Source organism: Otolemur garnettii, unplaced genomic scaffold (genome assembly GCF_000181295.1).
Source record: "Otolemur garnettii isolate 467f Iridium unplaced genomic scaffold, OtoGar3 scaffold00014, whole genome shotgun sequence".
Lineage (NCBI taxonomy): Eukaryota > Metazoa > Chordata > Mammalia > Primates > Galagidae > Otolemur > Otolemur garnettii.
This window is the reverse complement of record NW_003852409.1, coordinates 8,948,139-8,962,958: the sequence shown is the minus strand read 5'-3', so window position 1 is coordinate 8,962,958 and position 14,820 is coordinate 8,948,139. Positions and strand designations below refer to the sequence as shown.

The following is a 14,820-nucleotide window of genomic DNA, read 5'->3' as shown; positions in this document are numbered from 1 at the left end:
CCTTAGTCGCTTGAGCCACAGGCACCGAGCCTATATATTCTTTTATGAAGTTCTGAGTAGACAAATCAGTCAGCTTCAGCCTTTCCTTCACCTTACAAGGCAGTATCAGCAGAAAGCACTCAGTAATTGTGACTTAGGGACTCAAGTGGGCAAACGCATCACGCACACGTACATAGGCACACACATGCCTTAGATCTCAACTTCTCAGCTTAGTTGGCAGGGTCGCTTCTGTGTTCTTATTGCTTCTGAATATGCTTTAGGGTTAAATTAACAGTGAAGCTAATGAGATGAGTCATTCCTGAAAAAGATGAAACCAGCCATCCTTTACTGAACGCCTGACTCAGTGCCAGGCTTTCTACGGATCTGCAGGGATGTTTTCTCATTGAACACCTAGCTCTGCCTAGTGAGGTAGATGCTGTGGTCATCTCCATTTCATCATTTAATTGACTCAGCCTCCCTCTGTCCTATTCCCTACTCTGTTCCCAGCTATCACTTTCCGGTACCTGCTCTTGACCTGGGCTAACGTGGCATGTAGGCTTGCTGGAACTCTCCTGTCAGGTTGACCTGGTGTGTTTCACATTCATGTCCTGCTCTGTCTCTTCCCTAACCCACTGCAAGGTATATTTCCTTCTCCACAGTGACAGTTTCCCAGATCATATCAAGTCACTGATTTATTTACTCATTTGTGTTCATTCACTCATTCAGACATCCAGCATTTACTGAGGGCCTCCTCTGTGCCAGGCGCTGCTTTCTTTGGAGGTACAAATCCTGGCCCTCGAGGCATTCCTATTCTTCTGGGGAAAGGATGTGTGCACAGACAACTGCAGCTTGATCTCTTACTTGAGGGAAAAATAGGATGCTGTCTGGGTACAAAAGAGGGCTACCCAACCCAGCTTATAGGTGGGAGGGTCAGGGCAGCCTTCCTGGACGAGGTGAATCCTGGACCAGGTCATGAAGATGGTTAAGAGGGCAGAGAACGGCTGTTTTAGACCCATTTTCCTTCTGGCAACCTAATGCAAAGGATTGACACCAGCAGGTACAAAGCCATCCTGCTCTGTCCTCACAACTCCCACCTCCTTACTTCTTCTTGCCTACTGCCAAATCTTAGGTTTTGAGGAGTCTTTATTAATCTGCTTGTTCACTTATTTATTCATTCACAAACATTTATTGAGAACCTACTATGTACATGACTCTATGACTCTATGACTGAGAGATATCCTGGTCATCACCTTCATGGAAGATCTTACCAGCTCCTCACCAGCCACAGCTTCTGGGGATTTTTGGCCCTCTATTCTTTTCTAGATCTTAGCTCTAGCCTGATTTTTCCCCATGAAGCACTTGCAGATAAACCTTATCTTGGGCAAATGCTTCCATTCCCTGTCTTATCCTTCCTTCTGTGTTCTCCAGTTGATTTTCCTCTTCATCTCCTTTATTATCCCTGAAAATTTCTTGATGGTAGGGATGGTGTCCCCATCTTTCTGCATTGCCATACACTGGTAAAGTTGAGTGAGAAAACCTTTTCAATAATAACAAAATTATTCTCCTTTGTTGAGTACCTTCAAGACAAGTATTTTCTAGTCCTTATATCTTGGAAAGGGAGGATACTGTTATCGTCACTTCATAGGTAAGAAAACTCAAAAAGGCAGAGGGATTTTCTCACAATCATGCAGGCAATTCACAGCAGATGCAGCACCAAACTTAGGTTTTGCTGCTCCCAAACCCTGATCTTTCCCTCATTATTTTCCAAACTTGGCTGGAATCACCTGGGCAGTTTAGTAAAACGTTTTGATGCCTGGGTCTTACCCCTAACAGTTCTGGTTGTTTCTGGGTGTGGCCTGGGCTTTGGAAGCTTTTAAAGCTCCCAGTTGAGTTTGTCAGGGAGCCATGGTGGAGAACCACATTGCCTTCCTACATTTGCCTGGGCGGCGTGTGAGTCTAAGCCCACATGTGTGGATGTCCATGTGATCAGCTGCAAGTTCTTTGTGGCCAGGGCTCTTTGGCCCTCCCTGTGCTCCCCCGCCCAGTGATTCCACCATACCACTCACGTGCACTGCTGAGGGTTGTTGACTGTTTAATCAGCTTCTTGGTTCTTGTGTCTCATCCAGGGGATTCACAGATAGGCGGTTGGAGTTTGATCACATCCAGCTGTTCTCATCCTCAGATCCTGTTGACATAACAGAAGAGCCTTATAAACACGCAGAGCACACCCGCGGGTCTGGAGAGTGTTGCTGGTGACCTAGACCCATTGCAAGTGCAGCCTGGGTTGACCTCCCACACTTCTGCCACCCTGCCTGGGAGGGAGGGAGCTGTTTCAAAGTTCCCCAGTGCAATGTTGTGTACTGCCCTGGCTCTGCTCAGGAGGGAATTGTGGCTTGCCTAGTCAGTGAGGGTTAGCTCATGTATTTATTTTGTTTCTGTCAAGGGTTCACAGAGGCTTTTTTTTGACTCTTAGCTTTATTGGCGAGGCGGTGGAGGCACAACTAGGTGAAATGACCTGGTAAATAAATGGATATAAAACCTGTTTCTACCCATTCAGATCTTCCGTATCAGAGTCAGGCTTCTGACTCCCAGGGTGGTGCTTTTCCCATTATTGTACAGTAGTCAGGCAGTGTGTGGCTTTTCATACTGGCCTCCACTGAAGCCACCAGCTTACCTTCCTTCTCTCCTGTTTACATCCACCACACAGATACCCTGGATGCCACTTTTTCCTAGGAGTACTATTTGCTTCTGTAGTGTGGCCTAGGGATGGTTCTGACATCTCTGGGCTCCTCTTGGACCTGCTCAACTGGAAGGAAATTTCTTGAGATGCTGCTTAGATACTTCTGGAATCTTCTCAGACCCAATTCTATGTCATAGTATTTAGTATTCTGCTTTCTTTCACTGATCAGTAATTCTGTGCCAGGCCCTGATGTAGGCTTGGTTGATACTATGATGAAACACATATTCTGCATCTTATGGACATAGTCTAGTGGAGATAATATGCAAGTAAAACAATGTTTTAAAAATATGGTCCCCAGGCCCCCTGTACTAGATGCTTATTAAAAATGGGTCTAGATTCATGGGTCCTTGTTCTAGATTAACTAGTTCAGAATCTCTGTGGATTAGACCCGAGAAACCACATTTTTGCATGTTCCTTAAGTGAATCGCGGGTGCTGTGAAGTTTGATGACTACAGAAGTGCACTTGATGGTAATAGTGTCATGTCACATGTAATGGGGCACACTGGGCAGGTGGTAGTTTGTAGGAGTGCAGATTCTGAGGAGGGACACTCACTGGGCCTAGGAGAGCTTCTGGGTGTCATGAGGCATAAGTAGGAGCTAGCCACACCAGCTAGGTGTGGTGGAGAGTCATTTCTTTAGAGATGTGCATGAATCTTAAATATTCTTTCTATAACTCTTACATGACTGATGTTTGCTTAACTCTGAGTACACCTAGATCATTCTGCACTATGAGAATCTGGTTGGCTGTAGGTGCCCTCCTGCTACTTTATCTATACACGTGATCTCCTTAGCTCCCAGGATTAACTCCTGTCTTCACTGGGCTCTTCACACTGGAACCCCAGCTTCAGAGCAGACCTCTGTTTCTCTTAAGGTTCATGACTTGGGTTTGCAAAGTTTGCCCCCTAGAGGTTGGTTAGTGCCCAGCCTGCAGGCTGCAGCTCTGGGAATGATGACAGCCTGGCCTAGGTGGTCATGGTGAACTGATTTTATTTTTATTGCAAGGAAGAAGTAAGGTTATTAGGAGGATGGGTGGAAGGAGAAGAGGTAGACAGACAGTCAAGGGAAATAAGTCAGGGAAAGCTATAGTGTTTCAGAGTCAGAGGGCACGTGTTGAATATCTGGTCAGAAACCTTTTTTTTGGAGATGAAGAAACTGAGGTTCAGAAAGGTGATATGACCCGTCACAGCCTTCAACTCTAAGGATTCCAATTCCAGTTTTCAGGGAAGGGCTTTTTCTGTTTCACTACACTGGGTTGAAGCCTTTTCTAAATGTACCGAGAGGGCTTATCATTTAAAGGGATTTTGTATGAAATCCTTTCGCAATCAAATCATGTAGTAGGGCAGTATGCTTATGTATCCTCCTGAAGCAAGGCTGACCTGAGTTTCAGAGCTTCGTATCACATGTCTTATGTTTGGAATTGAAACGAGCCTCTGTCTGTGAAAGCAGTTGGAGATGCATAATGTTTTACACCGGTGGTTCTCAAGGTGCCATCCCCACACTAGTAGCATGGGCATTACCTGAGGGCTTGTTAGAAATGCAGATTTGCCAGCCACATCCCAGGCCCACTGAATCCGAAACGCTGGGGGTGGTGTCAAGCAGTCTGTGGTTTAACAAGCCCTGGTGATTTTCTCATGCACATTCAAGTCTGAGAACCATTGCTGGCCCTGCATTGACAGAGCAGCCCCTGCAGCTTGTTGGAATAAGGCTTTCAATGTCTCTGATTTTAACTATGTGAGATGAGACAGGGGGAGACAGGAGTGATGGGATTAGTGTCACAAGCCTCAGGTGGCATGGGCAAGATTGTTTCAAAGCTTTGGCTTTTTGCTTGAAAAGCAAAGACAGACTGCGTGTATATAACAGCACTGTCACACTGCTTGAGTTTAGGAGCACACGCTGAGTGTGGGTCACTGTATTATCAGAAAGCAATCTTTTCATGCCTCTCCTAATAAAGCAAAGCTCCCCCAGTTCATTTCTTTGTGTGCTTAAACCAGAAGCCTTGTGGTCATCAATATTACAGTACTTTTCTCCTCCTGCTTCATTGCGCTGACTTTTTTGGCGGGGGAGGGGAGGTAGGGGAGTTACTTATTAAATAAAAACAAAACACTATTTCTCTGTAGACTTGAAGCTTCAGGATTTCCTGGTGGACAATGAGACCTTCTCTGGGTTCCTATATCACAACCTGTCTCTCCCAAGGCCTACTGTGGACAGAGTGCTGAGGGCGGGTATCAGTCTCCACCAGGTAAGTGCCGCCTTCAGCTTTCTCAGTGAGACTGTTGGTAGTTACATTGTTCAAGCACCTGGAAAGAAATGAAAAAAAAAAAAAACCCTCTCCTTGCAATGATGATGAAGGAGGTAGTTAGCTGGAGATCCACCTGATTTTACTTTCCTTCTCAGGCTGGAACTGGTGAACCATCTGTAGAGTGGAATGTGCAACCTGGCGTCATGGGCCAGCTGGTTGAAGTAAAATTGATTTCCTGCCTGTCAATTGGTATTTGTGATGACTTCCTCCTAAAAGGGTTCCATTTTAACCTGAGTTAGATTTTGAACACAAAAAATTTCACAGTTCTGAGATAATAACCAGGGTTGAGGAGTATTGATCTGGAGCAGGTCTCTTTATAAAGTCTAAGACAGGAGACTTTAAAAACTTATTCTTCTTTTAAAGATAGACAAACGTATAGAAAGAGAATTTTTAAGAATTTATAAAACCAGGAAGGAATATTAGTGTTTATATAGCATGTTAACCTAAGAATCTTAAAAAACAAAAACCAAAAAACAAACTTGTGCACTTGCTCTGGCATCATTAATTATTATATAGCTCCTGTGTAGGGGGTAGCAGACCCAGATCGCATGGTTATTGATTTTCCAGAGATGCTTCTCAAGTTAATTCTCTGGCAGAAAGGGGAACTGCTTCCTTGCCCTGTCTCTTGTCTACACATGCTTGTCTTTACAATAAGCAGAAGTGGTGGAAATGTTTATACTTGCAAACAAGGTTTTTGCTTCACATGATCTAGAATTTTTAAAATTAGGAAAATGTGCTTACTGCTTGCCCTTCTGAGACTAGGAAAATACGCTTTGTGTTTACCAATTGTGCGGTTGGGAAATGGGCCAAAGGCAGCCGGCTTTTTGAAAATAGTTGCATTTAGCATAATTTCCATTGCCCCCTGCCAATTTCATATCTGTCACATCTGATCAGTTTAAAATAAAGGGCACCCTAAGCATGGAGGTGGTCTTTGTGTGGTAATTACAGTTTTCTGTGCTTGTCAGTATTTTTAAACAGACATAGTAAAGGTAGGCTGATGATCTGGCAGCAAGGACCAGTTAAAGAAAGGAGTAAAACGGAAATGTGCTCGAGTACCTGGCAGCATGTGAAAATGTAATGGAGACCAAGATGCTCTGTTGTGTTTAGAAAGCTGCATGAATTTTGAGAGGTTTTTGGTCCATCATTCACATTAAGTTGTTCTACAAGCAGGTCAGCCTGTACCAATTTAACAGGGGGTAGCAATGATGTAATAAAGAACCTGTATCACATTAATTCAACAAATAATTACTGTCTATAATGTTTTAGCACTGTGGATACAAAATGAGCAGAAAAAATAAGGGCTTCTCTTCTTAAAGCGCTTGCTGTCTGTTGGACAATAAGGACCATATATGAAGAAGAACAGTTTACTTAGGCCCCAAAAGACAAATGAGTAAACAAAATATGACCAAGGAGAGGCCTTCTAGTAGGTTTGCTAAGGGAATAGATGAGAATGATTTAAAATTGGCCACCAGTGGGATGATAAGAAGACTGGCTTTGTAGCACTGTTCTCTGGGGCAAGTAAAAGGAAGGATTCCAAATTCTGAAATTACTTGAACATAGTTCTGTGCATCAGTTAAATATCTCTACCAACAGATAAATACGTGTAGCATGAAGGACCCTCCCCATTATTAATTCAGCCCAATCCCAATTCAAGATATAAATAGTAAAATAAAGAGGATGTTTTTCCTCTTGTAATGAAAGTGGTTTCAGGAGTTCAGACTCTGGATTCCTATTTGCTGAATTGTGTATCCCACTATGGAAAAAAGGAGTTAAACTCAGGGTTTCCCTTTGCAAGAGGAACATGAGTGTGCAAAATATTTGTCAAACAAAACCTGCAGGTTTAAAATGTCCTGTGGTTGTTCCTTGTGCCTTGATACCTTTCAGAGTTTCGTAAAGAGAAACAGCGGAGGGGTGTTGCAATGCTGCCATTTCTAACATCTTTTACATCTTGATGTGAAGCTCCCCAGAGACTGCAAGCTTCCAGTTTCCAGTCTTTGTAACCCAGTTTTGCTTGTCTTTCCCTTTGCATGAAATGCTTCCAGGTGTTTTTGCAAGGCTACCAGTTACATTTGACCAATCTGTGCAATGGATCAAGACTCGGAGAGGTGATTCAAGTTGGCGACCAAGAAGTTTCCGAGCTTTGTGGTCTACCAAGGGAGAGACTGGATGAAGCAGAACGCATGCTTCGTTCCAACGTGGACATCCTGAAACCGGTGTTGGTAAGTAGACTCGCTCTGTGGAGGAAATTCAAGCGCTAATGCTTTTGGAATGTGAATTTTTTTCTTGGACAACATGACTTTTTTTTTGTAGAAAAAATAGGACTGGCTGAGAGTTTAATTCAGTGGCATTTTAAGTTTTTTTAAAACTTTTGGACCATCTCCTGGGAGCTACATGGGGGAAGAATAAACTGAGTGTAGCTGGGTTCAAGCCCACAGTACCTTGTGCCTGTTTCAATTAGAGAAGACCTGCCTTTCCACAATTCTAAGTAAAAGTTCATCTGAGGAAAGAGTTCCCTAGATATAAAAAATTATTTTGAAACCATTGATGGGAAGATGGATATCTATTCACACTTTTAAAAGCCCATCAGAGTGCGGCACTGTGTGGCTCCATGGAGTAGGGCACGGGCCCCATATGCCGGAGGTGGTGGGTTTAAACCCAACCCCGGCCAAAAACTGAAAAAAAAAAAAGCCCATCAGAAAAAAGATACCGTGGACTTTCATAGATGGAAAACCCTGGAATTGAAGGCCTCTTCCCCTGTACCCAATAATTATCTTAATTAAAACAAAACTGCATTCAAAGAAAAAAAAACTCCCAACAAAGTTTGATTAGCCTAGAAGTTGAGTGGGTAGTTCAGAGAAGTACTCCATGAGAATACCTGTTCATTCTTAACCAAAGAATGCAGGTGGGCCTGAGGTTTTGGTCATCAGAGTATTGTATATAGTAGCAAAACAAATATTTCTCAGGGTTTTTTGAGAGCTCTGGTGAAATGCCCCTCCAACAGAATCATTTAACATCTGAATCCTGTTTTTCTGCTTACCCCATACTACTATGATCTGTCAGTAAGTTCTCTCTTTTTGTTTTAAAATGGAGTCTTACTCTGTTGCCCTGGGTAGAGTGCTGTATTGTCATAGCTCACAGTAACCTCAAACTCCTGGAGTCAAGTGATCCACTTGCCTCACTTTTTCCACTCTTTTAGTAGAGATAGGGTCTTGCTCTTGCTCAGACTGGTCTTGAACTCTTGACCTCAAGCAATCCTCCTGCCTTGGCCTCCCAGAATGCTAGGACTACAGGTGTGAGCCATAGCACCCAGCCAGTAGGTTCTCTTAAAACCAGGGAAGGAGCCTGGTGGGAAGGATGTGCCTGGAGAGAGATGCTCTTCATCATAATAACATGAAATTGTAATTGCTTTGGACTCTTGTGCAGCATGGGCTCTTTATGGAGAGTTGGGTTTTTACAGCGTTACTAAGAATGTTTGGTTTCTGGCCCCTGTGCCTAGATCATATTATGTGACCTTAAAAAACATATCTCAGGGTTTATTCTCTCCAATGACCATCAAGTTCTTGTATCCTATGTGATTTATAATGCTGCGGCTGCATTGAGATGAAGGTAGTAGTCGAACTGGGTATAGGTGCCTCTGTGGTGGACACCCAAACTGGTCCGTATGAAGGGCTTAGGCCTAATGCTTAAGATCTGCTTTTGTTTGAGTCCAGAAGTTTCAGTATTTCTATTTTATTTTATTCTTTTAAGTACCAAGTGCTTTGTTCAGTGGTTTGGGATTCTCTTGGTTAATGTTTTTGTAGTATAATTTCAAATAAAATATATTTATGTATGGGGGTATTTGCAACCCTAAGTAACTGACCTAAAATGTTAGAGAAGCTCACTTATATAGGCAGTTACTACATCTGTTGGCCCTTTATGGATTGTGAGATACAGAGAGTCAAAGGTTATTACAAATGATACAAAAAGGTATTACTGAACCATTTCTTTGGACTGTTTTGGGCTGCTTTTTACTATAAGATAGAAATGTTCATCCTCTCAGTCAGAATGATTCCAATTTTGGAAAGATAGGTGTTTTTAGAAGACAGAGTAATTTTTCTGGTGACCATTCATCGTTTTTTACTTCTCTTTACTTTCCTATGTATGCACAACCCAGTAAAATTCCTCTGTTCACATAATGTCTGATTCATACTCAGAGAAGGATGACAGGATAGCCATCATCGACTCACCATTAACAGCCTAGGTTTCAACTTGAAAATATGTCTCTGTTTGGGAGGATTAGCAGCTTAGCACTGCATAGAAGTGTCCCTTCAGAACTGTCAGCTGCATTCAGTCTCATCCTGTTGTGTTGTGGTTGTGCCTTGTGAATCCGTTGATTTTCACTAGGTGCTGATTAAGGTGGCTGCTACGTGTTTCCTACGTAGCTCTTGGGTTTGGGGAGCATCTCATGTTCTGCCCTGGTCTCTCTGCTGTTGCTGAGAGACCTGTCTTCATAAAGTTAGAAAATGAGGCTCTTACATTAGAATATAGTGAGTGCTCAGGATTATTCTATGTCAAGATGATTTTGGAGGATGACTTTGGGATGAAATGACCTCTAAGCATTATAAAAATGTGACTCTTATTTATTGAATTAAGTAGAGCATTAATTAGAGTACTGGGATTGATATTTGATTTACATTAAGCAGCTTTTTCTCCAGCCATTTGGTTGAAATTTCCACATTAGTGATGGTAGATGGATGTGGCATGTGATGACATTACACATGGGTGGGTTAATTGTGCCAAGAAGTGCAACAGGACCAGCAACCAGATGTCAGGCCCATCATAGGGAGGGAAACTGTTCTGTCAGTGTGTTTGTCTATCCAAAACGCATCTTCAGGAGAGACATATTTTGAAACATTTTTTCTCCTTATGTGTGTATGTGTGTTGTGGGGATGGTGGTGGAGTGTTTCCTTATTTTACAGCCAAAGATATTGTGACTCTTCCTCCTGGGTCTCCTTCAGTCTATCCTTGGGATGACCCCTGGATCATAGTGTTTGACAACGCAGGGAAAGTATAGCAGAGTGGAAGTGTCAGCTGGATCTGGGTTCAAATATTGCCTCAGCAGTTTACAGCATTGACCTCAAATATTTAGCCTCCATAAGCCTCAGATTACTCTTCTTTTACAAACAGATAATACATGTGTGTATATATCCCTTTGTTGTTATATACACGGTCTGACAATTAAGTTTGTGAACTCGCCCTAGAATAAATGCTACGTACCTCATTGTTGTATATCACTAGGGTTGCTTTCAGCATACGCCTCTTGGCCATCTGGTGACTATGGTGGTCAGGCAAAAGTAACCTTTTTTCTAGGATGAGTTTCCAAACTTAATCACCTAACCTTTTAACCTCTTTATATGGAGAGCCTGGCATGGGGCCTGGCACATATTAGGTGTTCAATAAATAGAATTTGGTAGTTTAATTGACATGAGCAATAGAAATTATGTGCTGAAAACAGTTGCTGGCAAGATGATCTTCTTCGATAGACCTATGTAAGAACTTTCAGAGTTATACCAAGCAAAGAGGTCCTGGGGAGTGTTTCCGTGAAAAACTGCATTCTTTGCCCAGATATTGCCAAGGCCTCATATCCTATAGATTGTTCTTTATGCCTCAGTTCATACCTCACATGAAAATTAATACTGGATGTCAGAATGCCATTGCATCCTTAAAGTTCTTTGGGAATAAGAGCAGTTTCCGTTAGGCATTCTCTATTTTTTTTACTTAATAATTTGCTCATTCATTGAACAATATTTATTGAGTGATTATTATGTGTCAGGTATCTTCTAGGAACTGCCCTCAATTAAAATACTTGAAGAGTTGGCTTTCTGATGAGTACAGGGTGGGTTGATATATGAAATATTAGCAGTGGGGCTCAAGGCCTATAGCTCAGCAGCTAGGGCGCCAGCCACATACACCAGAGCTGGTAGGTTTAAACCTAGCCCTGGCCTGCCAAACAACAATGACAATTACAACCAAAAAAATACCCGGGTGTTGTGGCAGGCACCTGTAGTCCCAGCTACTTGGCAGGCTGAGGCAAGAGAATCGCTTAAGTCCAAGAGTTTGAGGTTGCTGTGAGCTGTGATGCCACAACACTCTACAAAGGGCGACGTAGTGAGACTGTCTTAAAAAAAAAAAAGAAATATTATCTCTGGGATATATGCACTCAGTCATTGAAGGAGATATGTTACTGAGTGTTTATAGTATTTGTAAGAGGCATTCAGGGCCCTCTCAAGATGACTTCCTGTGTCTTACTACTCAGCAGGTGGATTTAGCTACATGAGTGGGCTGGGCATGTGGACTTTCCCTTCATCTTCCCTGGCATCCTTCCTGAGGGCTTATATACCTTTCCTAGAGGAAGGAGGGATGTCTGTGGGGGAGCCTCTCTCTGCTGTCCCACAGAAACCTCCAATTTGTTTTGTGCCTTGTAGGAAGGGGCCATAATAGCGCATTTTGGCCAGAGGGATTTATGTGCTTCTGTTGTGAAGGTCTTGATGGTTGTATTAGTTTTGCCCTTGCTGCTGTAACAAATAACCGCATACTTGGCTTAAAGCCACATGCATGCCTCTCACAGTATTGAAGGCCAGAAGTCTGGGTACAATGGGGCTCACCTGGTGAAACCACTTCTTTAAGTCTCATGAGGCTGATAACATCAAAGTGTTCATAGGACTGGGTTTCTTTTTGGAGGCTCTGAGGATAAATTTGCATTCCAGCTTGTTCAGGATGTTGGCTGGATTCAGTTCCTTGTAGCTGGAGGACTGAAGTCCTCATTCCCTAACTGGCTGTCAGCAGGGGCTGGTCTTTGTTCCTGGAAGTTGCCAGCATTCCTTCCCATGCTTTTCAAATGCCCTTTCTACACCAAGGGGATTGAGTCTCACACTATAAAAGTTCAGCGTGGGGCTGGTGTAGCTATGTGGAGTTTGGCGAGAGGAGGAGCAGGGAGACGTGACACTGAACAGGTGGGCAAAGGTCAGTTGAGGTGCGGCAGAACCTTCTCCAGCCATGTGAGGACCCTGGGCCTCATCCTAGAGCACGGGGAGCCACAGACAGGCTGCAGCAAATACAAAACACGGAGCATTTCTGTGAACTCGAGTGACTTTTAAAGCAAGCCCTGCCCAGTCCATCTCTCATTCTACTCATGTACTTCTCCCTTCCTTTTAGTTTTTCTTCAAACTAAACAAACATTTACTGGGTGCCACGTTGTTAGGTGCATAGAACTATGCTAGACACTGAGTTGAAATAAGAATTAAAGTTAAATTGACTTTGCCCGGTTACTGCCCTTTTTATTTTTTAGTTGTTCATGACTTAACCATTAAGCTAGTGAGGATAGAAGTATAATGAAGTCCTCTGCTAGACCCAGGACAAATGGGGCATGTGGCCATTTTCATTCTGGGGCCACTGTCCTAACTGTCATGCTTTTAGAAAATGTCACTAGGCTGTGATTAACACATTTTGCAGAAGTGGGTGGGAGGTTTTGAGTAATGGAGCACGCATTTGTGTGTTTTTCCTCTAATGACATTATGGTATTTAGTCATGATCTAAAAATAGTGAATAATACACAAATTCCTGTTAATGCAACACAAAAAGTGCAGTCCCTCACTCAAAGTTTTATTTTCCCTCTTTTTTCCTCTTTTCCTTCCTTCATATGGGAAAATCATTTGCCTCCTATTTACAGTGGGGACCTATATGAGTTCATAGCCAAGAGAATGTTCTTGGCTTGGAAAAATAATAGTAGGAATTCCAAGCCATGAATTGTTTACTGGAGCTCTTTGAAAATATGATTTGGCAAGCTTTGTCTGCCTTTGTCAAGTAAGTATGAGCGGGAGGCCGTAGTTAATAGTAGGTGTAGACATGTGATTCTCGAACTATATTTTGTGGTCTAATTTTAAAGCCTGAATTAATTTCTGGCCTTAATTTTATTCAAGGAAGTCATCTGTCTTTTGGATTAGATATGTACTCAAGCCAACAGAGATTCTTTACCCTTTCTTTGTTCCTGCCCAACTAACCTTCTTCTCTTATCTTACACTGAATTAAAAAGAAAATTATGAAATAATTCAAATGCACAAAGAGGTACACGGAGTAACACCGACAGAACTTGTGTACCATCATCCATCATTCTGAGCTGCTAAATTCAGATTCTATTTAAGAAATATGAACAACATTGCAGGTGCAGCTGATGCCACCTGTTATCCCGAGCTCTAGTCTTCAGAGATAACTCCTGTCCTGGAGTTGGATGTCTCCTTACCATATATATTTACATTCTGTTGAGAACTGTAGATAGGTTGACGTCCATCTGTCTGTTTGTTCACACCGCACAAGTGTATCTCTTCTGCTTTTCTTTTCATTCAACATTATCTTTTTGAAATTTATACAAGTTAATACATGTGCCTCTGGTTAATTTTTTTCACCCCATACCCCCTTAGCAAAGCAGTGGTTAATTTTAACTGCTGCATAGTATTCCATTTTTATACTAAAATTAAAAAAATGTATCTTTTCTAGTGTTTGGATTACTTTTTTTTCAGGTTATTTGTGGTACAGTGTTTACTTTTAAACTTAAGATGTCTTTCTTTTTCCCCTCCATTTTGTTTTCAGTTTTTGTGTTTTATTTAAGAAATTCTTTCCTACCCCGAGTTCCAAAGTGTATTTTCTCCTATGTTTTGAACTTTGATTTTTTTTTTTACTTTTAGTTCTTTAGTTGGCCAAGAATTTGCTTTTGTTCAGTGGTGTGAGATGGAAAATCTTTTCTTATGTGAATAGCCGGGTAGTTGTCCCAGCAACAGTTGTTGAATAGCCTATCTTTTCCCTCCTAATTTATAGTGTTAATTTTGCTGATTTGTATCAGTCCATTCTCTGTATTTTATAATAGCCAAGCATAGAAAAGTAAAATGAAATCTTGAGCAAAATATCCAGATAATCCTAGCTTTAAAACTTAATGCTGAATTTAATTATCTGTGCTTTTTAAAACCCTGTGTGTATGTCAATCCTTGTCTGTTTGTGTAACTCCGGGCAACATTTCTTTGAAAATTGTAATTTGTTTGTATTGACTACAGATTGCCAATACTTTTAATGAAGACTGAATATTTAATCTCAAATTAAAGACTAAAAAGGATCCTGATAATGGCACTGACCGTTTTACTTTATACTTACGGATGGTTTCAGCCAATGTTTCCAGTAGAGACCAAAACTAAAATCAGTCAAACAAGTAAATCCAAAACACAAACTGTTGACTGCAAATTCATATTGTAAGAGATGGTGTAGAGTGGGTGTCTGCTTATGTAAAGGTCTGATAATGCACAGCAAATTTCATGAGGTCCTTATGTTTATGTCATTGTCAACTATATCCATGGGCTAAACAGCCGTGCCATTGGCCCTGCTCTGTGCGTGGAGTTTTGCTGAATTGTGAGCTTTTAAAATAAGAAGAATAAGTTTGCTGCAAAGTCAAAGCATTTAAATAGAAAAAACCTAAAGGAAAAATTATTAGGTATGAAGATGTAAATTTATTCAAATAGAGAAGACATTCTAAGAAGATCAGAAACTGCTCCATGATTTGTCCCCTTCAGGGGACAGCTGACTGATACTGGTGATGGCGGCAGTGGGGCAGTATTGGGGCTGGGGTCTTTAGAAACTTCTTTTACACTTGGCAACTATTGTGCCTGACTGGTGTAACACCATCTTGAAGCCTCGCCGGGGCCTCTTCTCACTGCTCTGCCGTCTGACGCAGATGGTTGTGTGTGGATCAGGCCTGGAATGCACAGCCACTCTGTGCTAG

General features: G+C 42.0%; 1 protein-coding gene across 3 annotated transcripts in view; it reads left to right on the top strand.

Annotated features, from left to right (window-relative positions):
- ABCA1 (ATP binding cassette subfamily A member 1) overlaps positions 1-14,820 on the top strand; it is a 136,239-nt gene that overhangs the window by 54,601 nt on the left and 66,818 nt on the right. For all 3 annotated transcript variants that reach the window (XM_023510515.1, XM_003785197.3, XM_023510516.1), the window contains exons 6-7: positions 4,837-4,958; positions 7,061-7,237. In XM_023510515.1, the coding sequence (XP_023366283.1) occupies positions 4,837-4,958; positions 7,061-7,237 (299 nt within the window). The remainder of the gene's footprint in view (positions 1-4,836; positions 4,959-7,060; positions 7,238-14,820) is intronic.